The sequence below is a fragment of the Aphelocoma coerulescens genome, chromosome 1 (assembly GCF_041296385.1).
Source record: "Aphelocoma coerulescens isolate FSJ_1873_10779 chromosome 1, UR_Acoe_1.0, whole genome shotgun sequence".
Lineage (NCBI taxonomy): Eukaryota > Metazoa > Chordata > Aves > Passeriformes > Corvidae > Aphelocoma > Aphelocoma coerulescens.
The window spans coordinates 99,409,943-99,434,894 of NC_091013.1; the positions used below are offsets into that span (position 1 = coordinate 99,409,943).

A 24,952-nucleotide genomic window follows, 5' to 3' on the forward strand; every position below is an offset into this window, starting at 1 on the left:
GGTTTGCTTCGGGTCTTTCTTTCATAACATACATAGGCAGCAAGGAAGAGCGACCCAGAGTGCAGGAGAACCTAAAAGAGGACTCTCACTTCCATGCAGTCCTGACAACATATGAGGTATGTGATGTGTTTGTCACTTAAAAGGGAGGCTCAAGTTTTCCTTGCCTTTTTGATTCCTCTGTACCACCCAGTTCATGCGTTGTCAGCCCACAAGTTTTCTCACTTTTATCCTTCCAATTCTCTTCCCCCCTCCTCTTGGGCAGAGTGTGAGTGATGTTGGGGGGTGTGTGGTGTTAAACCATGACATGCTGAAGGTGTCACGTAGCTGTCACGTTTTTTTCCTCAAGTAGTAAGTGCCTTCATTCCACTCTGCTCCATTTCATTGTAGTCTGCAAGCAGACAAAAAAATGCTCTGTTTCTTACCTGATAGATTTACTTAAATCATAAATCACAGGTCATTTTCTTTCATTGCAGATTTGCCTGAAAGATGCAGCATTTCTAAAGTCGTGAGTCTGGTTTTAATTTCTTCAAATTTCAGTCTGCACATCTGTCAACGATTTCTTAAGTGAATGTTTGTATGTGCGAGATTCTGTGTTGTTTCACAAGACAGGGATGATCTTGGCTTGTGATTAGAACTTTGCCTTTTCCAACTTTCACTGAGGAGTCTTTAATGTCAGTAAGATATATTTGAACTTCCCCCAAGGACAGTTTTCAAGCCAGTTAACTCAAAGCAATACGACACATAGTGACTTACAGCAGTACCTTAAGTATCAGTCCAGCAGAGGAGATCCTCAGGAGCTTCATGTTATAAAGGCGTTAGTTGCAAAATTCACTGAAACTGACCTGCATTATGTAACGGTGATAATGTGCTAATACCGTATTCTGGAGTTTATTGCCTCCAGTCAGAACTGTAGAGGGCTTATGAAGCATTATGCCTTTTAGAAAGACTGACTATTCAGCTGAAATTCAGCCTGTAGGAGGTACCATCATGGTCACGCAGAATTCTACTGGATCTGCACTTGAAATGGGGAGAAATTTTCCTTTTTTCTTAGCAGTAGTGCCAGTGCCTTGCAATGGTGTTGTGACAAATGCTGGGGGCAGCTATACATAATGAATGGCTCAGTATCTTTGTAGAAGCAGAAATCCAGTGACCCCCAGTGGCACAATTTTGTGTCTGTCGGGACTAGTCAGGCCCACAGTGGGCACCCTCCTGTCTTTCAACAAAGCATCTGTCCTTGGCCACTGCTGGAAGTAGCAGGTTGTGCTGCACATCATGGTAGAAACCAAGTCTAATGAAAGGTAGCCATGACTGTATTGTCCTTACAGTTCCATATCATGTTCTGCATTGCTGCATATTATTCTGTTTATCTTAAAGTGTAGACCAGGTAGGTGGCACCCAGAGAGAGCAAGTAGTCAGCCCTGGCATCACAAAAATATCAGTTCCAGAGTAATTTCCTACTTCTAAAGCTAACAAATAACATAAAAAACACGTCACTTCAATTTAGGGTTTTGCCCTTTAGTCTTCCTTCTGAAAAAATGTGGTTGCTAATCATTTGTACCTTGTCCTGTGTAGGAGCATTTGGAGCACTTTGTAGAGGTGGGTCAGAGTTATCAGATGACTCACCACCACTACTCCTTACAGGCAGTGTAACAGCACAAATGAGTTGAGCAAGAGCTGTGCTCTAAGGGAATAGATGAGGGATCAGACTCTGCTCTGCACATGAGCTTCTGTAATGCTTCACCGTGCAGAGTCCTTCTGCAATTCAGCTCCTGAGCTCGTAGAATAAGAGCAATGACATTTGACTGTTCTGGCAATGGAGAACCATTCCCATATAGCAAAGAGAGAGATTGATAGCAAAGAGGGAAATTGAGGCAAACAGAAAGGCTGTGAGAAAAATGTAGGTCACTGTGATTTCAGATGTTGTATTCCACTGGGAAGAGAAGCGTGTTGGTAAGAAAAGATGGAGGTTCATGCTTTCCCTCCCCTGGAAATGACTCTGATGTAGGAGTTGAAACCCTAGTGATAAGGAGGCACCAACACTGAGAGTTGAGAAGATGTGGAGTTTCAGTTAAGCCCAGTGGATCTCCTGGATCACCAATGATTCTGCAGTCTGCTTGAGGAGACCCTGCATAGAGCTGTACGAGCCCAGAATAAGTTGAAGCTCCTGTCTTGGGTGGTTTGCAAAAGCCTTGTGATCACTCTTCCATCACTGCCCTCATGATAGTTGCTGGGTTTTGCACAGGTGCTAGGGCCTAATTTCACGTCTCTTTTTCCAAATCAGAGGCCTCCTTTAATGTTCAATGAACTTGTGTTTATGTCATTTTCCTGATAGTCATGGGGATGGAGAGAGAAGCAAGAAATTCAAGTGAATTTTGTTAGTCTTGATTTCAGAAAAAACTCACCCAGGCAATACTTAAAAAGCTGTGTTGGTTCTTCAAAAACAGTACCTGTGAATTCTACCCCACTTTTGGTATTTGCTTGTTGTTCACGGCATGGGACCCCACCTCACATTGAGCCAAGCAGAGCCACCACTTACTTCAGTCTTCTTGTGCTTACAAGAATGAATTGTCAGCCCCTAACTGAAGATGCTGGTTTTTGTTTGTTCAGCTTTAACTGGGCTGCCTTGGTTGTAGATGAAGCTCACAGACTGAAAAATCAAAATTCTCTGCTTTACAAGACACTTTCTGAGGTAAAGTAACTCATCCATCTTCTAGTATCTTAAGACTTTTCCCTTTTTAGATTCTCTGTTTGATCCCAGAGCATTAAGCTCTGAATCATAACTCTTTTCCATCAGAGCTGGTGAACCGATTCCCATATTTAGTGGCAGAGAGATAAAGGCCTTGTTGGCTTTGCATGGAGGTGGGCAGTATTTGGAGCTTCCCTCCCATTCTGCTTTATGTTTGGGCTTGCCATGTTGGAGCAATTTGAAATACTTGAAAAGGTAAAACAGCCAGATGGTGCTGAACCACAGCTGTACTACTGCAGTAGTAGAAGTGTGGCTGACCTAAGCAAAAGAGATCACCTCCAGCTCTGGCAGGGTGAAGGAACCCTTGCCTAGCTCATGAGACCTCAAGTCTTGAACTACTGACTTCCACTGTCCCATTTAATGGAGCCACCCTTGTTTACAGAAATCAGGAGAATTGCTCCAGCTTCCAAAGCGCCCTGCCAGAGCAGCACAAATGCCTGAGTGAAGGCTGCACTTCTTGTTATGGCAGTGAAACATTGGCATTTGGTGTGTGCTGGCATCAGCAACAATGTACTACAATGCACCTTGGAAAATAGGGGTTTTTATTGAATTCCTGAAAGTCTTTATATAGTCTGGACATTTTGTCCATGATGTCTGTAATTTGGGAGCTTTGGTTATAATCACAAAAAAATAGATGCAATTCACCTTACCTCTCCTCCTAACACATTTTCTATTACCAAACATGAGAGAAATTTCTATCTTGCCAAAGGTAAACATATTTCCCAGGTCTCTTTATGGGGATTACTGTAGGCAACATGGACCAGATAATGTTGCTGTGTTTGTCAGTTACCCAGCAAACAGAAATGGAACTTAGTCTGACACAGTTTCATTTCACTGTCCTATTCCAACTGAATTTTGCAGTTATCCCTCCTTCTATCTAACACCTAGTATGTAGTATTAGACTGTAGACTGCATTGATCTGAGCATTTTAATGGAGTCTGTTTTGCACTTTGTTCTTATTTTGCTTACACTGAATTCCTTGCACTGGTGCCAGCCTAGTCACTTTGGAGCTGTTTGGCTGTCCCACCATACCTTATGTTTGGATGGTTTTGGCAAATCTCTGCAGTATTCTGCGAGCAGTTCTGTGCTGCCTCTCATCTTTTAAATTAAAGAGTGGTGTGGGTGGACTTGTGTATTAACTAAATTTTCATTACAGATACTTTTTCCTAATAATTTTGTTTTATTGGTGGTTTTTTCAGTTCTCAGTAGGCTTCATCCTGCTACTCACAGGCACTCCAGTCCAGAACAACCTCCAGGAACTGTACTCCTTACTCAGCCTTATTGAGCCTGACATCTTTCCTAGGGAACAAGTGAAAGAGTTTGTTGAGTATTACCAAGTTATTGAAAAGGAGAGTGAGCCAGGTCAGTAATTAGCACTGTTGTACTTCAATCAGAACCAGCTTTTATCTTGACTAGGAAACAACTATGTTGTGTCCTCTTAATTTGCTTTCTTTTAATGATGACAAGCTTTAAAACAAAGCCACAGAAAAACTAGTGATTACTTTTAAGGCAAGAGCTATCTTAATACAGCTCCAAAGTGTTTCAGCTATGCAGCTATGTTTTGGTTTCTCTGTTTGTAAAATGTGGCTTGAACAATTTCACTAATAGATGTGAGATTTGTTTTACATTTATTTTGAAAGTGTAGTTGTGGAGGTACTGTATAAATTCTGTGCTTTTAACACAGTATTCTCCTCTCTTTTTTTATTTCCTTTTTTCTTTTTTTTTTTTTTAAATTTCTCCCTGCCTCTGCATAGCCAAAGAATTGCACAGTCTTCTGCAGCCATTTCTCCTTCGGAGAGTCAAGTCTGAGGTGGCTGCAGAGCTGCCAAAGAAGGTGGAAGTGGTTCTGTACCATGGAATGTCGGCTCTGCAGAGGAAGTACTACAAGGCCATTTTGACAAAAGATCTAGGTAACTGAGCATTTTGAAGTCTATCAACTATTTTTTAGAACAAAACTAATTCCTGTTGTACATGCATGCTCTGTTGTAAAGAAGCAGAAGTTACTTTGGTCTGCAGACTATGCACAGAATAAATATGCCAAATTTGGGCTGCTTGGTTTTTGGTTTTAGCTTGTGGCAAAATAAGAGATGTGTATTGTTCTATTGCTGAGCTATTGCAGAGTTAGGAAGGGTCAGCTTGAGGATCTTCTTTGGGCCAGTCTCTGACTAAAAACACTTATCACAAGGTAAGCCTGCTCCTATTGCATGTTTTTGTGTTCAAACAAAAGCGTGGTACAAGAAATTTTGGATCTGTGGTTCTCAACAAATTTTCCAGTAGTAGCACAGATGCCATAAAGCAAATTTCAACCTACTGGATGCCAATAAGAGTTTTTTTGGAAACTACAGGGCTATGTAGACAATGCAACCACCACCATCGTGGTTTGTGAGTGCTTATTTGTCGTAGGGAAATTAAAACTGGGGAGTTGGAGATCCTTTGTTCTTCTAGGCCTTTCTAGCACTTTGCATGAACATCACCGGGAAGTCTGAGCCTTCATCTTCTCCTGCAGCCAGCATATGTGCACACATTTTCTTTTGTTTCTCACAAAAATGCAACTCTTTTTAATGTTCTGGTTGCCCAGGAGATCTTGACTGTACTGTTTTTTGGGTTTTTTTTTTTTGAAAATGCAAATGAACTGCACCAAATTTCTTTCACTAATTTCAATGATTCACTATTAGAAAAATTACAGTGACCTTTTTGAGGAAGTCCAGAAAGTTCACTGAGTCTGACAAGGCAAAGTAGTGTTTATCAGTGTCTTTATTTCTAAAGGCTTGTCCAAAAAGTGTGAGGGAAAGTTTTTTTGATTCATGAAAACAGATGTATTAGTCTTGAGATGGGAAATTCAAATTCAGATGTGATTCACAGAGAGAAATACTCCAGTGCTGAAGCACTTCAGAGCAGTGCTTAGTACCAAGACATTACCAGTCACACCCATTAATGCAGCATGGGCTTCCCTGCTCTGTTCTTTTCTGTGCTCTTTGTTCCAGATGCATTTGAAAATGAAATGGGAAGGAAGGTAACACTCCAGAATGTCTTAATTCAGCTTCGGAAATGTGTTGCCCACCCATACCTCTTCAATGGTAGGAAAGCACTGTTCTCTCTCGAAACAGAAAAAAGAACTTTCTTGATTTGCACAGTGGTTTTCTATTATTAGTGTAATGCTTAGAAGAAGCAAGTAATAAACACTCTTGTACTTGAATCAGTAGCAGCTGTGAGTTTGTGACCAGTTCCAGCACATGACAGTTCATCAATAGTGATGAATAAAGTAGGAGACTGTGTGAAGTCTGAGTTTCTGACTGCAGCTTTCTATTTGTATGTCTTCTCTCATCTAAACAAAGAAATCACAATGCTTTATGAACTACTGAGGGTGTCATTTAGAGATAGAGAAGGACCACCATTTCTCAAGCAACTATCACGTGGCTCTGCTCAGCAATAGTGGCAATGCAGACACACACCACAGAGTTGTTATTTGTAGTAGTATTAGCTCTGCTTTTAAAACTCCTTTCTGTTCCAGGTGTTGAGCCAGAACCCTTTGAGATTGGAGACCATATTGTTGAAGCCAGTGGCAAGATGTGTTTGTTGGATAAACTCCTTTCATTCTTGTATGCTGGGTATGTCATGTTGGGATGGGGTTGACATAGGGAGAAAAAGTAAACTGTGAAAGCAAACTACCTTATTTAGCCATAGATTGAGCAGTTATTCATCACAACACAAGCACTAACCTATTTATTGCATATTACTCACTACCTGAAAGAAGTAAAAAAAGCTGTATTGGAGATGGTAGAAGAACCTTGAGGATTTCTGTAGCTTACCTTTAAGCATTTTTCAAAGCACTCTACTCTCTCACATGTTCTCATATTTGCCATATTTGAGAACCTGGGATGATAACCAGTGTGACTTGGTATTCAGCATATCTGCTTTGACTGTGGGTTTCCTGAGAGTGGTTTCGAATGCCTCAGTTGAGTTGCTTTGTGCTAGCATGCCTGCATCAGCCTGGGAGGCAGAATCCATGGCAAATGTGAAAAAGAAAAACCCAAGAATAAGCTGAAACTTCAGGTGTCTTGGGATTGACGTTCAGAACCCCTTGTGTTGTGCTCTGTTCAGAACCTGGAACCCAAAGACCAAAGGACAGAGCTTCAATAGCCCTTGTGAAGTTCTGATGTGATTTTGTTGTCTTTGTCCTCTGTAGTGGAGCTACCTCTCCACTGAATGTCTTTGCTGCAGGACCAGCCCTGTGCAAATTCTGGACTTGAAAATGTCTGTGTTCTGCTCTATGGCAAAGTCTGATTTAAAAGGAGCAGTGTCTGAGGCCTAGGGCTGGGAGGGAGGAGAGTTGATTTTTTACACACTTTTTAGGTAGAGTTTGATCTTTGGGGGGTCATTTGCTGGAGAAGGAAATGTTCTGCTGTCACAGAGATGCTAATATTACATTTTCCCAGTATTTCAGATGCATTGTAGTGTGTGATTTGAGAGCAGTCACATGGTGAGAAAGACCTCATCATGCTAGGCTGAAGCTGAGGGTCCTTTTAGACAGGCTCCTTTGGTTCCTCACCAGCCTGTATCCAGCCAGCAGCAGAGCAGTGCCTGAGCCTTGTTGCTTCTCTGACTCCACATGCTGGACAGGGCAAACGATGACAGCAGATGAAGCTTAGCTGATTGCATTGAGATGTGGAGCTGAAATTGTGGTGAGGGAATGGGCCGTGATTCTGGGAGGCTTTGTGTACAGAGGTGCTGAGCCATGCTGTGTAACAGTGACTAATAATGACTGGTTAAGCTGTTGTGATCCCGCCAGCACACTGAAATGCTGTCACAGTATGCTGAGGACCACAGGGTCTCATGTTCTTCTTGCAGTGGCCACCGTGTGTTGCTCTTTTCTCAGATGACTCAACTGCTCGATATCCTGCAGGACTACATGGACTATAGAGGTATGTTATGCACAGTTTGATAGGAGAGGGCTTACCCTAATGGTCTCTGCCAGATATTGTTCCTGTGATTTTGGTTGATCTGTCTGGGATGGAGAAAGGAATGTGATGAAGATTTATCAGTTCTTTGTAGATAGGGACCCTATTCCTGCAGTGGCTCTGTGTGGTGGAGGGTCTTGAGTTCAGCTCTTTGCTGTTAGCAGCTTCCTGAAATGGCCTGGCAGTTAAGTGTTGCTCTTCAAAGTAGCTTCATCTTTTGTGCCTTGATAAAATGGAGCTAACAAATGGAAGGGTAGCAATGTTTCATTATATACTTATGTTCAATTGTGTATCTTTGTCCTGAAGCAATTGCAGTAAAGGCAATAGGCTTGCTCTAGATTCACTTTGTCCAGCACAAAACTCAAACTGAGCCACAGTTATACCAGGAAATTAATTTTTGATTAAAACTGTTGTTGACAGTGGGGCCCCAACATGTCTGTGAGGGCAGGTTGGATCAGACCGTTTTTGGCAAGGTTAGCAAAATGTTCTTGGGACATTCTCTTTTGTTTCAATCCACATGGCTCCATGCCTACTTAGGATTTCCCATGAAAGAGGCTTTTGTTTGGTGTTTATGGTTTTGGACGACTAATAATGTAGGATAAAGCCAAATGTAGTGCCATATCCCATACTGGTTGCTCACAGGAAAGCACACACTGAAGGCCGTGGGAGTTTGGATAAGGAGGATCTGATGGTTGTTGGCCTGCTTTGTGGGGCCGACAGCCAGCACAGCATAGTTTGAAATGGGACTGTGTGCTTTAATGTTCTTTTACTTGGGCTCTGAATTTTCCTGTTGTGTTTCCAAGCAGTAAATTAAATGCTAAGAGTCTCCGCTTCAGACTCAGCTAAATTACTCTTTACCAGTCAATCTGGAAGTCAGGGTTGTTACCTCAGTTTATACGAGGTTTAACTGGGAAAAAAAGAAGGAGTCGAAGGCAATGAAATGAGAACCAAGTCAGGAGGATTTGGCACAAAAAGATTCAGGAGAGCAATGAAACAATAGAAAATGAGGTAAGAGGGTAAAAGCAAAGGCAAAATTTCAGAAACATGAAACAACAATTCATGTTGTTTGTTTGGAAAGGCTACAGCTATGAGCGCCTGGACGGCTCTGTTAGGGGTGAGGAGAGACACCTGGCCATCAAGAACTTTGGTCAACAGCCCATATTTATCTTCTTGTTGAGCACCAGAGCAGGTAAGTAAGGAGAGACAAACAACCCATCTTGCATCTACACTCTTATTTTATTCTTTCTGTCAAGGTTTCAGGGAATTCTGAATCCTGCAGAGCCTGTTCGTGTGGGGGATTTTTGGGGGAGACAGGACGCATCCTGAACTTGGGTCTCTCATCTAGGACATCTGGTTTCTCTGCTTTCCTTTTGGCAGCTGATGCCAAGATCCTTTTCATATTGCAGCCTCTTGAGTTTATTTTATTCCAAGTTCCATAATGCCTGTCTCTGTGCCAGTTTGAGCTTAAGGAATCTCACTAGCTTTTTATTTCTGCAAGCATCAGACTTTAGGCAGGAACAGACTTCCTTTAAGTAAGTTGGTGGAATGCTTCTCAAGTTTGCTGAACATGGACATGCTCTTTAGCTGGCAGACAGATTGAAGCAAGAGCCTTTTGCCATCCTGAGGCTGCAGAGAACTCCATGGGACTGCCATCTGTGCTTCTTCCCCTCTTCGCTCCCTCGGCAGATCTGTGTCTTCTACACAGTTTCAAACCTCCCTGTCTCTCTGTTCAAACAAGCATAGAGCCAGGCTTCTGCTTGTCTCCAGAGGAGGAATCCACACTGCTTGGTCTCAAACATCAAACTGGAGCCAAGTCTTCCTTCGGGCTTCTGGTTAGACTTGTCTCGATGAGCCTGGCTCCAGTGACACCACAGTGCACTGAGGGGAGCACACAGGAATAGTGAAGGGAACACCCTAGTAATGCATGTCAGGAGTATGTGTGTCTCTCACCATGGTGCCTGAACTCTCCCTCACATGCCAGCCAGACTTAGAGTTGTTTTTTACTGCACGCTGCTATGTCTGGCTGAAGCATCTTGTATTCAGCTGGGAAGAGGTGTGCTAACAGTACTGCCATTGCTTTTATTATGGACAGAGATTCTCAGGTGCATGACTGTCTCCACTTGCAGGGATATTCTGATTACAGTGGAGGTGTCTTGTCATGAGCTGGGTGAAATGTAAGGCAGTAGGCTGTCCCCTCTTTAACTACAGTATGTGGTCACAGTAGAGGTATTTAGAAATGCAAAATTAACTGGTTTTTTTATCTTTTTATTTCATGAGAGCCCAAGTTCTAAGCTCAAAACCTTTAAGTCATACAGACACCTGGGCTCTGGTTATTGTGTAGTTTGGCTTGGTGTTTCCCACTGTTTCAGTGGTGTATTTACAGCTGGTTCTGTGCTGCAGCCAAGTCATGACTCGGGCAGTTTCTTGTGGCTTCAGAGAAGCCAGTCCTTGCTGGGATAATCTGCCTGCCAGCAGAAGAGTAATGTCTGTGTTCATCAGTCCTTGACAATCAGTCCCCTTTGCATTGGTTCACTCAGACTCTATGGTTTTTGATTACATTGCATTGAACAGCTTCCTTTTTGGGCTGTTGCAGAAAGCTGGAAATGGAAGGCTTACCCATCTGTTTAGATCCTTATGAGACTTAGATTTGGGTTTGAGAGATGGATTGAATTAGCTACAGTTGATCAGATCTGACAGAACTTTGCATAGCATAAATTCTCCAGCTTCTCCTTTATTTTCTGTTGGTAACATATTTTATTACCTTCTTTTGTTTGTAGGTGGAGTTGGCATGAATCTGACAGCAGCAGATACAGTTATTTTTACTGATAGTGATTTTAATCCACAAAATGACTTGCAAGCAATAGCAAGAGCTCACCGGATTGGGCAGCACAAGTAAGAAATGGCACGACTTGTGGTTTGGTTGCTGACTCTCCTGGCCTCTCAGTATTACTTTCCCTTTCCATAGGCAGTGGAAGGTTAAAGTATGAGGGTAGATTGAAGATCAAAGGGGAGCAGAGAAGATTTTGTGTCTTCATTTTCCAGCTGCAGCCTCATACAGTCGTGTCCCTGTCATGTATCCAGGGTGGGAACTTTGTAAATCCGGAGTAGGAGATGGAGGCTGGAGGTTTGCCTGCACTTTTGCAGTGGGCATTTCTCCTGTGTCAAGCAGAATTGTATCAGCATCACATTGCTGCTGATTATTTTTGTTCATTTTCTTCCTGCCTTCTTTACCTACCAAAGGAGTGGGTGAGGGGATAGTAAATAGCTTAGTGCACCTCAAAACACAGTAAGTAATTAGAATTTCCTTAAACTTTTCAAGGCCTGTAAAAATTATCCGTTTGATCGGGCGAGATACAGTTGAAGAAATAATCTACCGCAGAGCTGCCTCTAAGCTCCGCCTGACCAACGCCATCGTAGAAGGGGGGCAGTTTGCTCTGGGAGCTGCTCAGGGAGCAGCAGAGTTACAGGTAAACCAGAGTTATATCCTCAATTTGACTCCAGTGACCACCTTAGAAACGTCCCAGAATGTTTCTGTGTTTACGTTGGATTTGAACCTCTCCAACCAGTTATGCATTGACATGACAGCTTTTGTATGTAGGAATCAAAATGACATCCCAGGTGCAGACAACATCTGATGTTTGAAGACAGTTTTTGCAATTTTGAAGTGCATTCATTGTGGGAAGAGGGTGTGTTGGTTTGGAGAAGAGGGGAAGACAGAACCTTTCTTTGTCTTGTTTTTTTGATTATAATTAGTGGAAATTATAAAAAGTGGAAGCTGACTCATTGTTTCTAGAACTGATCTGTCTCTGGTGCTTTTCTCTCACAAACAGAGCTGATCAGAAGTCAGCTGATAACCTAGTCAGCTTTTGGTTGTTAGTCTGAAACTCGGTCAACCTTCTTTTGGCCTCTTGGCAAATACAGTGTCTCAGGAGTCAGGGCATGATTTATAATTCTCACCTGAAAGCTGAGGTTTGTGCTGAGAATCTGGCTTGAAAATCTCAAGCAAAGTGACATTTAAGGAAATATATCCCCTGTGTGCAGCTAAACCTAGAAGAGGTTTGGATTTAGTGTATCCTTCCCCCTCTGCCTCCCCTCCCTGCCCCATTAGTATGTATCTCAGCAATTATAGTTTCTGTGGGAGAAGTGGAACTGAGCCCATAGGAAATTCCATGCTGATATTTTTCTCCCCCTGGATTTTTATGGTATTTAGGCTTTTGTTTTAAAGGGTTTGGGGGCAAAAACAAGCCTGGCCTTTCTGGCTATGGAGAAAGCTGCTTGAATGCAGTCAGTACAGTGCTGTTTTGTCATTTAGCCCTGAAGAAAAATGACTGTTCAAGTCTGGATGAGTTAAGATTGAAGGAGGTATGTTGCTGGGGCTTGTCCCATCAGGTGTTGGGAGAATGGGGCATGTTAAAGCATAAGTATTTTGATAGACAGCCTTAAAGCTTATGTTCCTCCACTCGTACATCCTTTGCATTTAAGCCTGAGAAGTTTGAGACACTGGCATTGACATGGAATTAGAGGATAATAATACTGAACTTCCCCTTCTCTTTGTTAAAGCTGAGTGAAATATTGAAATTTGGCCTGGATAAATTGCTCTCCTCTGAGGGAAGTACTATACAGGATGTGGAGCTAGAAAACATCCTTGGAGAGACAAAAGGAGGGCAGTGGATAATGGACATTGTGCTGCCACAAAAGGAAGAGAATGAAGAAGAGGATACAGAGAGTAAGTTAAGGATTTCAACAGCTGTGTCACTTGAGTGCTGATAGAGAAGGCTTCCCAGGTAGGGGTTGCATTTTTCAGGCAAGAAGAAGAAAAGCAGAATTGTAATTAAGTTACTTGGATTTTGTTTGTGGCCTATCCACAAACTTTATTTCTGAGTCTTTATCTGTATTTTTGTTCTTTTTGGTGTCCTTATTTGCCTGTTTGTAAGGTAATGTTAACATTATTTGCCCAGTTTTGGTGGCTGGGAGTTGAATTCCTTTTCATATTTTAATACCTCAGATGGAAATTCCTGAGAAATGGGGAAATATTCATATTGTACCTACTGCTTTTCCCACAGAGAACCATTAAGATAGATCTACAGTTTTGGAGATGCAATAGTAACTTAAGGAAAGGCTATATAGCAGGTGTTTCATTTTGTATCTCCAAATAAAAGATTATTGGCTATGAAAATCCAAAAGGTGAGATAAGAAATGCAGAGTCATGGATTCTATACAAGTAAAACAAACCTGCTCTGTCTTCAGAACCCTGCTCTCCAGCCCAAATGTCACCCAATTTTGGTTAATTTTTCATAGCCCCATACTAGATGAAAATAAATTCTAAGGATACTTCCCTCTACGAGTGCTTTCTTTCCCAGAGAAAGACTGAATTTTAGTCTGGGTACACAGTAGCACTTAAATATAGATTTGTGACTGAAGTTAAAATGTGGCCCTGCAGGATAGCATTGTCCATCCAGAGCAGTTGCTGGCAACGAGTAATTATTTCCTGAGAGTCAGCAAAGAGTGGTATTTTCTGGTGGTGACTTAAAAGAGGAGCAGTGGTACCACATTGTGTAATAGGTGTTGTGAAAATAACTCACGTGGTGAGCAGCAACCCTGGGCTGCCAGAGTTCCGTGCTTTCATTTCATTGGGGAACTCAAAAGCAAAGATTTGCTGTCCCTTTACAAGAGCTGCCTGTAACTACATAGCAGAGCTAAATGAACTCTCCACTGGCAGAGATGGAATGACCAAAGAGAACAGCAATGGAACCACAATTTAAAGTAATTAATTGACTGAAACAGGACAAAAGGTTCCTTGCCAGTCTAAACACCTTAAATGAAAAGCTTTTGTCTAAGGAAGCAAATCTTGATTCTCTTGTTTCTACATGATGCTGACTCTGGTCATACCAGAAAATTATGAGAGTGAAGAACTCTTTCTGCTGAGGGTAGAACAATGTCACAGAAGAGCCAAATTTTTTTTGATCTCACTGTACATTTTAGGTGTTAGTAGGTTTCAGTTCCCTTTCACACTTTTAAATTATTTTTTAAAGATCACATGTACGTGTATGAAGGCAAAGATTATTCAAAAGAACCCAGCAGAGAAGACAAAAAAGCATTTGATCAGCTTTTGGATCTTCAGAAAACATTGATTGAAGAGACCAGTAAGGAAGGGAGAGCTCTTCGGAACAAAGCAAACGTAAGGCAGATGTGACAAGGCACACGATGCTCTTTCATTTGCTTGTGGAAGATGAAACTTGGCAGTTTTCTCTTTTTACCTACAGCTTGCAGAAGGCATGTTAAAAGATTTGGATGTAAATGTACTAAAGTTGGCTCTGGAATCAGGGCTTGACAATTCAGCAGTTCTGCTGACAGATCTGAGATATGCTGTACAGGGCACTCATACAAACTCAGGTCACAAGCCTACATATTATGTGACAATTGAGATCTGATGATTAAGACTTGGGGACAAGTAAACAAATGGGAAAAGAATGTAGGTTAAGGAGGGCATCAGGCATGATTTTAAGAAGAGCAGTTTGTTTCTGTGATATGTCTTTCTTTCTCCAGGCCCTTCTCACAGGCCTACGGGAACAGTCAGCCAGGAGGAAGCACCTGCTGAGTGAAGAGGAGCTGGAGGCTCGGAGGAGGAAGCGCCAAGAAGCAGCAGCAAAGAGAGCAAGGCTCATGGAGGAAAAGAAGGCAGCAAAAGCAGAAGCAGAACACAAGAAAAAGTATGGTTTGTGCTGCATCTACTACTTGTGAACTGATGTCTATTGCACTGTACTCTAGAAACGTGTGTCCGATTGATGAAAATAATATGCTCAAAGTGCATAACATGGGGATGTGAAGGTGGAAAAATGGCTTGAGTCCCTAGCAAGGGCTCTTTCCTCCTGAATACGCTGCCTGACTTTACATCTACTCTAATTCATAGAGAGAGGCCTGAATAAGAACCCCATGTCTGACTGTACAATCAATGAGCGCTTGGGAGAAGCTTTCTGAAATATCACAGTTGGCCCCAGAAATTGGTCTGACATCTGTGACTCTCTGGCACATGTCTTAACTTCCTCCTTCTTGTTTCCCAGGTGTTCTTCCTTTTCACCACTCCAAGTAGCTCCTTGCCCTTTGTTATATGCTCAGTTTTTCCATGCCTGCAATTGGCTTATCACATTGGCATGTGGTTCTTAATATCATAAATAAGAACTGTGGTAACTTGTTCTGGCCTAAAATAGGGGAGGGAGCAGAGGGAATGCAGGTCTAGGTCTCCTGTGTTTCACTGCAATGATTTAAACCAAGCTGTGTGCCCCCACCTTTAATTTTCACTGAACATCCTCTTCTCTTGTTTGGTTTCAGGATGGCCTGGTGGGAGGCCAATCATTACACATCCACCTGCCTTCCTTCAGAGGAAAGTGGCTCTGAGGAAGAGTTTGAGGAGGATGAGTTGGGGCAGAATGTGGATTTAGATTACAAAGATGCAGACCAGAACTATATCAAGTACGTCATGGGAGATGTAACCCACCCTCAAGCAGAAGAGGAAGATGCCATCATTGTCCATTGCCTAGGTGGGACTTGTGAACAACAGAAGTATTGTGGGGTGGGGTGAACAAGGGAGCTGAATTGTCCCTACTGGCTCAATAATTTCTAATTCTGAAATACTTTGGATTTGAGTCTGACTTAATCTCAAGTGGTGCAGAGGCAATACAGCCTCTACTCCAGCATGTACAACCCACACAAGTACTAGCAAGGTCTGCAAGGGTCTTTGTATGCCCGTTCTGGATTTATGGGTAAACCTCTTCAAAGGTGCCTGTAGGGCTTGAAATTTTATATCTGTGGCTAAGTGATGACATTTCCTGAGAGCAGGGCCTTTTGTTTATCCTGTAGGAGCTGTAGGGATCAAACTGAAATACTGAAATTCATCATCTTTTTCCGGTCAGCAGAGAGAGACAAACACTTCCAGAGGCTGAGGTCAGGCTTCCTTGGTCCTTGTCTCCCAACACTGACAGTACAGAGGCTCTAGGCTAGTCTCCTAATTTAAGACCCTGTTTTAAGACACTAAAGCTGAGGGAGATAAAGTCACATTACGGAATTTCTCCTGAAGCAGCGTTGGAGCTGCTCTCTGGCCAGGGCTCTAGCAGAACATCATCATCTGCTTTGGCTTGGGTTACACTGTGCACAAAACCTCACGTTTGAAGTGAAAATGCCAAGTAAAGTGAAAGACTGCAAACACCTAGTGTGGGAAGCCCAAGGCACCAATCTGGGGATATACTGCATGCATGCTTTGTGTACCTGTATGTATGTATGTGAGGATAGTGTCAGGTTTATATGCTCAGTGCTATGGTTAGTGCTTGTTTCTGCATTCTCGGTGGACAGTAAGGAATTTTTCTGCAGAGCTTTTCAGGGAACTGTGACAAGTTTGTTTTTCTCAAGGGCTGAGGTTTATCCTTTAGGATAGTCCCCTGATAGTGGTTGGCTTAAGTCTGTATGTAGTTCCCATATCTGGTTTTGATAATCACTTGTTGCCTGTGTACAGAGCAGCTGCCTCTCCTGGAGAGGTGGTCTCCAACCTCACTTCTAAAAGGAGCCTAACTTGTCATTTCATTCTAGATGATTCCGGCCGCTGGGGACGGGGTGGTTTATTCACTGCTCTAGAGGCTCGTTCTGATCAGCCAAGGAATATATATGAGATGGCAGGAAAGATGAAAGGTAAGAGATTAAAATATGACCTGAGGCCAAGGTACTTAAAGAGCTTAAACCCCACTGACACTGGAGGAGTGAGGTGCCTGGATACCTTGATACTCATGTGTTTTTTTCTAGATGTGTGCATCCTAGCTCTGAAAGTAGTACTTCACTGGGTGCTTTGACTTGACTTGTTTGGAGTGTGAGAACTCTGTGTAGGGGTTGATCATTCCAATCCATCCTGCAAGTCATAAAAAAGGGAAAAAAACCAAACTTGTACATTACTCACAGAATGGTTTTCACTGTATAAGACAGAGCACTGCATCTTCTGTCAAAGTGCTTTTGAGAAGGGTGAAAGCCACCTGAGGCAGTAATCAGCTGAGCCTTTGCTTCCCTCTGAGCACTAATCTTTTCCTGAGCATGTATTAACAGTTTTGAGATACCTGCAGCTGGTTAGGGATGACCATCTAGCTATAAGGTGGACCTGTTGGTCTTTCTCATTTTCTGGGAGACACTTTCTTCTCGTTTCAGTGTCTCTCTTTCCATTTGTTGTCTTTAACTAGGATGTGTGTATGCCACTGTGTGGCTTGGGGGGAAAACATTTGTTGTGCTTCCCTGGGCAAAGGATCTGACTGCTAAAACCATCATGAGGAGATACAGTCTCAGAGAATAATACAGAATGTGACCATGGAAGCACTGCTGCATTGACTGCCTGTTTACTCTTGAGGACCGATTTTTTATTGTTGTAATGTTCTTTTTCCTGGACAGACCTGGAGTTAGGAGGAACCCTGCTATTCCCTATTGATGATAAAAAGTCCAGGAAAAAAGGACAAGATTTGGTGAGAATGAGAAGTTCTTTTTCTGTTTTGCTCTCTCCATGTGTTTTTGAAGCTGGGTGAAATGAACCTTATGTCTTTTTCATAATAATAATGGCACTAATTACTGAACATGGCGAAGTTGCAGTTAAATATTAGAGATAATGAGTTCTTTTCCTCATTTATTAAAGCTCAAAGTTAGTAATGCAGCTTTCCAACACTGTTACTACATCTCTTAGTACTGTGTATAGATTCCATTTCAATTTTTGATGTTTTTTCCTTAGCTGGCCTTAATTGTAGCTCAGCACCGGGATCGGTCCAACAACTTGTCTGGCATTAAGCTGTCAGCTTTGGAAAAGGGCCTGAAGAAGATTTATTCAGCAGCCAAGAAAAGGAATGGTAAGTGTCTGTGCAGTAGAACAGCGAATCCATACATGTGTGGTTGCACGTAAAGATGATGACCAATTTCCACCTCTCTGCTGTTTTTTCTGAAGTGAAGTGAGATCTCCATAGCAGATATGTCGCTCAAAAATATTTCTTCTGTTCTTGTTGGGTAGCTTGAAGTCTTTTTCTAGATTGCTTTCTGTTTGTGTATCTTCTCCTGAAGAGTGTGCACTCTGTTCCCTCCTTCTCAGCAACAGTGCATCTTCCACGGATCGGGTATGCAACAAAAGGCTTCAACTGGTACGGCACCGAGCGGCTCATCCGAAAGCACCTGGCAGCACGGGGTGTGCCCACTCTTATGTATCCTTTTAGGGTGTGTCTCATTCTGTTCACCATCTAGTACGGAAATGATCCTCTAAACAGCTTGGTGAATGCAAAGCAAAGAGGCAAGGCAAGGCACAGATGCCAAAGTGCAGCTAAAAACCTGGTTTCTTTGACTTTGCTGTCAGCATCCAGCATTCCTGACAGCATCCAGGTACTCATTCCACACCAAAGACTTAGCATTTTAATGACAGATGAGTGTGATTCAGCATGCCTGTCAGAATTTGTTAGACCCAGGTGCTAGTCTTCTGTTGACAGCATGGACTTACCTGTATATGCCACATCTGTGGGGGACATGACTGGAATTTCAGATTAACGGAGGTGACTCAGAAAGCAGCAAAAGTGAGAATATAAAAAAACATTACAGTGTTCCAAACAAGTGATAGCCTGCTTCCTTGGCTGAGCATGATGAAAGTTGGTGTGTTAGGACAGGCTTAGGAAGGCTTTCACCTTCCAGGAAAGGAAGCAGGTTTACAAGGAGGCTCTGTTTTGTCACTTCTCTTGCAAGACGTGCATTTACTATACTGACACTGTCAGCAGTTCTGTGAAACTGAAAACCTGAAACAAAGACAAAAGTATTCAGAGCATTTTCGCTCTCTTCCTTGGTGAGTCTGTTAGTGGACATGTTGTCTGGTATTTGTTGACACTTCACAGCATTTCCTTGACACTTTATTAGATACTACTTCTCTAGGAATAAAGGTTCCTCCTCTGCTTCACAGCCATATTCATCTTCAACAACAGTCTCAAAGCCATGAAGATGCAGTTAATTTCACCAAGAACATGTGCAAAAAGTGACCATCACTCAGGCAGTCCATGTGCATTCACATCAGAAACATGGCTTGCACAACCATTATTCACACCTGTACCTCTCTGCCATGACTGGCCCCCCAATATTTGCGTGTTGTCAGTGGCTCTGGAGTGGAATGAGACTCCCTCTAGCTTCAGAGTCCAGAGAGGAAGGATGTTGGCTCAATCCCAGATCTGTTTTGGAGATGGAAAATTAAACTTTTAACTGATGGTGCATTGTTATCCCTTACATTAAGTTACTGTTAGTGCTTGGAACACAGTATTGTTTGGCTGTATTTCCCTGTCTCCTCCCTACCTCTCAAATTTCATACCTTATCTCACTGTACCTCTTTTCAATCAGCTTTTTAGTGGTTACCTGACATTCAGTCTACATGTCCACATATATAACTCAGCAGAAAGGAACCTGTCAGCTGTATGACAACCACACAGGATAAACTGCTTATACTCTTCTCAGAAATTTGACTTGTATTTGTTCAAATATAAAATTTAGCTACCTAATCATGTGGTTAAAATCAAGCAAATTGCTGACCAGTATCCTAGGCAAACGTGTGTAAGGCTGCCAAAATTTGAGACTGACTATAAATGATACCTTTCCTTCTCCCACAACTGTTATTTCATTACACAGTTTTTTGTTGCAGCTGTTGGGCAAAACCGGTTCCTTACTGCTGTCTAAAAAACTGTGTGAAAGGTTCCATGACCCTTTGATTCACTTTTTAGTGCAGAGTTTTTGATGTTGGCTTTGCTCTACTGCAAGAGAACTTTCCTGTTTTTCAAATTGTTGACACTGTTGGCTTTAGCCAACATATTTTCAGGGTGTTTTTGTACAACCAGGCAATAGTAGCTCTCCTAATAAGTGCTGTGACCAGGGAGACTGTGAGGTGCCAAACTTAATTCAATTTAAAGTTCATCTTTCAATAGGAAATCACCCCTAAAGTATGTCCCTAAATATCCCATTGCCAACATACATCTCACTGGCTGCATTTACACTGCCTCTGTGGCACCATCTGGTTATTTAATAGTTCCAGGCCTGCCATGGCTCATCATGCTGACTGGTGTGCTCCACACGAGGAGAAGCCCTCCTGAGCTGTATGCTCTATTGTTCACTCTTGCTGTAGCAGACAACCCCACGGGATTTGTTACCTTCTTTGACCCTGCTGGAGCTGAGGGCAGTCAGTGCTGCACAGCACCTCTGTGGGTAAGACCTTTCTTGCAGCTGTTGCCAGCAACAGCCCCCTCTGCATTTGGCAAAGTGCCTGCAGGATCAGAGTCCGACTGTGAGGACTTGGAGGGGTGAGAGGTGGTGAGTGGATGTACCTTGTTTTCCCCAGTCTCTCAAACTGGCCCTCTTCCAGCAGGCCGGCTGGTGGCACTGTTAATCAGCTGCAGCAGCTCACGGTGCTTCTCCAGCCTGGAAAAAGTCTCCCTCTTTCCCAGAATTAAAAACACCAATTACGCTTTTTTCTTTGGCAGCTTGACTGAACACATAATTTCAGTCTGCAGGCTCAAGGCTCTGTTCCTCCACCTCTTCTTTTCCCTGCATGTTTATTGCCCTTCGTTAAACGCTTTCATTCCCAAGTGTTCCAGAGTGTGCAGTCTTGTTCCTCAGCTTCACGCACACCTAGGGGTTCTCTGGCCACCAGGCAGTTGCACATGAACAGGATTTCTCCTGTGGCTGGGTGCACCAGAACAGACTGAAGTGTCTGCCCCCACTACGGCCAGCTCTTCCTTTTTGAGGCCTCATGCTGTCCTTTGTTTCATCCTCTGTGCCCCCATCCTGCTGTGACTGACTAGAGTTACAAGGGAGAGGAGGGCTGCCTGTTAGTGTCTCTTACCCCCTAAGATAAGGTCTACAGGGAGCTGCGAGGTACCTGTAACACAGAGGAGAGGGCATGGAATGCAGATTTTAGTCCTCTAACTCAGGGACAAGTAAATAAATTAGGTTCCTTTCCTCTCTCGTCCTTTTCAACTGTACGGATGAAATCTACCTTATTTTTTTCCCTTTAAGTATACTTAGGAAATGCGTCTGGAGTGGGGGGGATTTTGTTGTGGGTTTTTTGCTTGCTTTTTTTTTTTTAAACAATATTCTTCAGTATTCTTTAAATCTCCTGAACCCAAAGAAAAGCTCTACCTCTGTCTGCTTTGAAACGGAAGTGAGATTTCAACTGAATCCTGAACTGGGTTTTGCAGAATCTCAGCCAAGTGAAGTTTTTCTAGTGTTTGCTACCCACCACCATTTCTCTTTATTTGGGCAGAAATTGTGTATTTCAGATAATTAATTCCATAAAGGGCTCAGCAGCTTTTATACAAGTTGCTATACAAAATAAATGTCATGCTGTTTCTTCAGCTGTGCAGTACTACGCATTTTCCCTTTCTAAATAGCAACCACCCCAAAAGGGAAGGAAGGTGCTTTTGTAGTCATGTCCCTCTGGCCTCTCTCTCTTCCTTCAAACAAGATTTTTTGCAGTGTAAGATCTGAAAAGTGGCACCTTGTGCATTTCTGTCATTGCATGTTTACTTAAACATTTGATGTAAGCTGCTGGATTGAGGTCAGTGGCCAAGAGCACGATCATTCATGGCTCAGATGGGCTGCACAAGCAGTTTCATCAGATAGGACCTATGAATTGACATCCAGTCTCAGGAAAAAACTTTGCACCCTGTGCTGGAGGCTCCAGCTGATGCTATATAAAAGCAGGCTGTAATTCAGAGTGACATTTATACTTGTGCTGGCTCAGCTCATGCTTGTGTTTCTTGACAAAGCACTGCCTCATTCTCAGGGCATTATGCACACAAATTTTGTCTTTAGTGGCTTGTAACTTGAGAATGATCTTTTCCTTCTACTCTGGAAATAGGAAAAACAATACCAAGCTCAGAAATCAATCAGGTTTTATGGACATGTAGATACGTGATTTTATCACTGAATTTTGTCAGAGACAAAAATTATCTGTGTGTTGGGGAAGGTGGAGCCTGGATTTTGAGGAAAGAAGAAGACTGGTTTCCAAGGTGATGGAGGAAATCTACAGCAAATTCAGCCTCAGTATCTTAACAAAAATATTGTATGTGTGTATCTCCAAAAAGCAGAATCCGACCCACAAACATGATCAATAGAAAAATACTAGGATAAGGAGATTGATTCATTTAAAAATAAGTGAAGCTAAGGTCCTGAAGGAAAAAGGAAAGCAAACTTTTGAGCTGAGAGTTGACTTAAAATGTAACATATGTGTCAAGTTGTGTGAAAAATCCCATGACTTTACAATATATGATCCTGGGAGACAGAATGTAGACCTTTATTCAGATGATTGCAGTGAATAGCAGGTTGCTCATGCACTGTGATCAGCAAATCAAAGTGTAAGACTGATTCAAAACCCTAATGGATTTGCCATAAGAAAAGATAATGTCCACATGTCAGAAAGTGCCTCATCTCTCCCTGGTTTTCTGTCCAATTCATGCTTTTCAGAGTGAAAAATACAAGCCTGAGGAATGCAGTAGATGGATTCGTGGAATTACATATGAGTATTTTCTCCGGAACACAAATCTCTGTTACCATTTTGAATTTCCTGCAAGTGTGTGTATTTCATGTTGGGCTGCACCATCCACTCATCTTGGCCCTGCTCAGATGGTACTGCATTGGTGGAAAGGCACATAGACCCTTCAGAAAATGTGATGAGGACAAGAACTGTCTGCATCCTCATGTTTCAGGCAGGAAGAGAATGTCCCTGCTTGCACTTGTAACATTTTCCTGTGTGTTTCTTCAAAGCTAAGGATAGAAACAGCTCCCTGAAGGAGCTGTATGAAATGAGAATGTTAATCATGTTGCTGTTAAAAAAAAAACAAACCAAAGGAGAGTTGAGGGAAGACAGAAGTTGCTTTTTGTAAAATATGAAAAAGGCTCAGGTTTTGCTGGCTTAAGTAGAAAAGAATTATTTTATTAACTTACTTGCTGAAATAAGTGCAGGGCATCTACTAGCCTTTCTCTGCTGCCTCCAGTGAACTTGAGGTTGCAGCATTGGCATTCACATAATAAGGATTCTTTTTTTTCCCCTAGAGAGAGACAAATTAGAAGCAAATGAAAGGTATTTATGATCTCATCAATCTCACAAAATGTTCTTAAGTCTGCTGCGGAAGGGGATGAAGAATCTGAAATCATATCCCTTTTTTGTGTGCCACTTCATGAAACAGTTTGGGCTTGGCTTCATGAGAGTACTCTGCCTCATCTATCTGTGTATGCATCTAAGATCATGCCATAAAGCAGTGCCAGGCCATATACTTGAGCGCTTACAAATCCTTCCTAAAACATCTCCTGGCCACTATTCCAGCAGGAATGGGAAAAGATCAAAACAGAAGCGAACTGAACACTGAAAGTGTCTTGTATTACAAGCACACTCTGGACCAGAGACCAGCTTTGTTTGACATGGACATGCTGGAGTGAGTCTACTACCATGATTCAGGGATTGGAGCACCTGACACAGCACGAACTGGGATTTTTTAGCTTTGAGGTTTCAGAGTGGAATCGATGTGTGTAAATGTCTATCAACATGTATAAATACCTTTTGGAAGGGAGTGAAAAAGTGGAGCCAGACTCCTCCCAGTGGGACCTGGTGAAAGGAAAAGAGGGAACAGGTGCAAACTGAGATACATGAAATTACATTTAAATGTGAGAAAAAAAAATTTTTACTATGCATGTGTTAAACACTGGAACTGGTTGCCCGGGGAGGTTGTGGACTCTCTGTCTTTGGAGATGTTCAAAACCCTGCCTGGCACAGCCCCAAGCAACCTGCTTCAGTTGACCCTGTTCTGAATGGGGAGCCTAGACCTCCAGAAGTCCATTCTAACTGAAACAATTCTCCTGTGAATCTATGGGATCCATTCACATACCTTAAAAGAAAACCCTAATCAACTCTAATTTTACCTATTCAGTAGTGTACAGGCACAGAGCACTTCACAAATTTCTGAACTATGACCCTACTACACAGGTAGCTTGACTCATAAGAAACATTTCCTCATGTCTCAGAGGTTTAAACCAGTGATGAGAGATAAGCATGTAACAGTATCTCAGAATCTGCCCCTGAGCCCATCTTCAGTGTATTCCTCATTTGCCAGTCTTCTGGGTGACCTAGCTGGGTGGGAGGGGGCTTCACTATTGGGTCTAACAGGTCTCTGCACCAGGTCTGGGCAGGGCATGGGTGCTGGTGCTCACTGAGGTTTGTATACATCCCCAGCTGAGATCTCTCAGCAATCTCCTTTCTGTGGGGTACTGCAACAAGTCCTGCTGCTCTAAACCATGAAACGAGTGTTGAGAAATCCTCTAAATCTTCTGGACCCGCTTCCAGGGCAACAGAGTAGGAAAAGAAATAGAGTTAGCAGAGTTTCTTTGTTGCTTTCAAAGAAGTCCAGTTAAAGACCTTTGGTAAAGGCCTCTTTCCCTTGTTGATGTTTTCCCCTGAGTTTCCATAGCCTTTCAGGCAGGGCAGTATCTCCTCCACAAAGCACAGGTAAAGCCTTGCTCCTTGTACTGAGTCTCTCCCCTGCCCCAGATGCGTGTCCTGCATAAGCTCGAGCCTGTTGTCTTTTGTCACATTATGCCCACCTCTGAGCAGGGAGGAAGCAAGCCTGTGAGCCATGGAGAGCCCTTAGCAGGCAGTGAGACTGAGGCAGGCTTTCAGCAGGGTGTCAGACGCTTTTCAGGGCAGAGACAGTCCCTGGAATGCAGCAGAGTACTCAGGCCTTGGGGCAAGTTTAGACACATGTTGATGCATAATACAAGATGGAGCCTATCAGTTGATATCAGACTCTTCCAGTCAGTCACAGGGTTGGGTAAGCATGTATGCCATGCAAAATAGGAGGTAATGTAACTACCAAATCAGAGTGATATGGAAATGTTTCTTGTCATTCCTGGTTGACTGTTCCATTGGGAAGTCATTCTATGGGCTGTGGGTGTTGAGTAGGGGGCAAGCACCACAAATAAAACTGTGGCATTAATTTGGAAAAACGGAGTGAACGCAAAGTGGAAGGGAAAAATAAAAGACGCCATATACAGAAGCCACAATAATGCAAACCATACACTATCTAATAGGAATAACTTCAGTTTCTTCTGAATTTGTTCCATTTGTGGCCTGGGTCATTCCTGAGCAGTTCAAAGTGCAGGACTGGAATCTAGGAGGTCTAGATTTTCTTCATACATTTGCAGTTGCTAGCTCATTGCGTGTCTTGAA

General features: G+C 42.6%; 1 protein-coding gene across 2 annotated transcripts in view; it reads left to right on the forward strand.

Annotated features, from left to right (window-relative positions):
* CHD1L (chromodomain helicase DNA binding protein 1 like) overlaps positions 1–23,374 on the forward strand; it is a 27,319-nt gene extending 3,945 nt beyond the window's left edge. Inside the window, exons 4-23 of one of the 2 annotated variants that reach the window (XM_069020791.1) lie at positions 2–116; positions 474–505; positions 2,608–2,689; positions 3,946–4,108; positions 4,501–4,656; positions 5,731–5,823; positions 6,258–6,354; positions 7,595–7,668; positions 8,783–8,893; positions 10,482–10,596; positions 11,024–11,171; positions 12,265–12,430; positions 13,737–13,882; positions 14,251–14,414; positions 15,034–15,242; positions 16,285–16,383; positions 17,125–17,195; positions 17,456–17,570; positions 17,807–17,915; positions 20,866–23,374. In XM_069020791.1, the coding sequence (XP_068876892.1) occupies positions 2–116; positions 474–505; positions 2,608–2,689; positions 3,946–4,108; positions 4,501–4,656; positions 5,731–5,823; positions 6,258–6,354; positions 7,595–7,668; positions 8,783–8,893; positions 10,482–10,596; positions 11,024–11,171; positions 12,265–12,430; positions 13,737–13,882; positions 14,251–14,414; positions 15,034–15,242; positions 16,285–16,383; positions 17,125–17,195; positions 17,456–17,570; positions 17,807–17,915; positions 20,866–21,019 (2,419 nt within the window). In that variant the 3' untranslated portion in view covers positions 21,020–23,374. Of the gene's footprint in view, position 1; positions 117–473; positions 506–2,607; positions 2,690–3,945; positions 4,109–4,500; positions 4,657–5,730; positions 5,824–6,257; positions 6,355–7,594; positions 7,669–8,782; positions 8,894–10,481; positions 10,597–11,023; positions 11,172–12,264; positions 12,431–13,736; positions 13,883–14,250; positions 14,415–15,033; positions 15,243–16,284; positions 16,384–17,124; positions 17,196–17,455; positions 17,571–17,806; positions 17,916–18,612; positions 19,193–20,865 lie in introns of those variants that run through there. The other variant, XM_069020798.1, reaches the window with a different exon arrangement.
* The last annotated feature ends 1,578 nt before the right edge of the window (positions 23,375–24,952 follow it).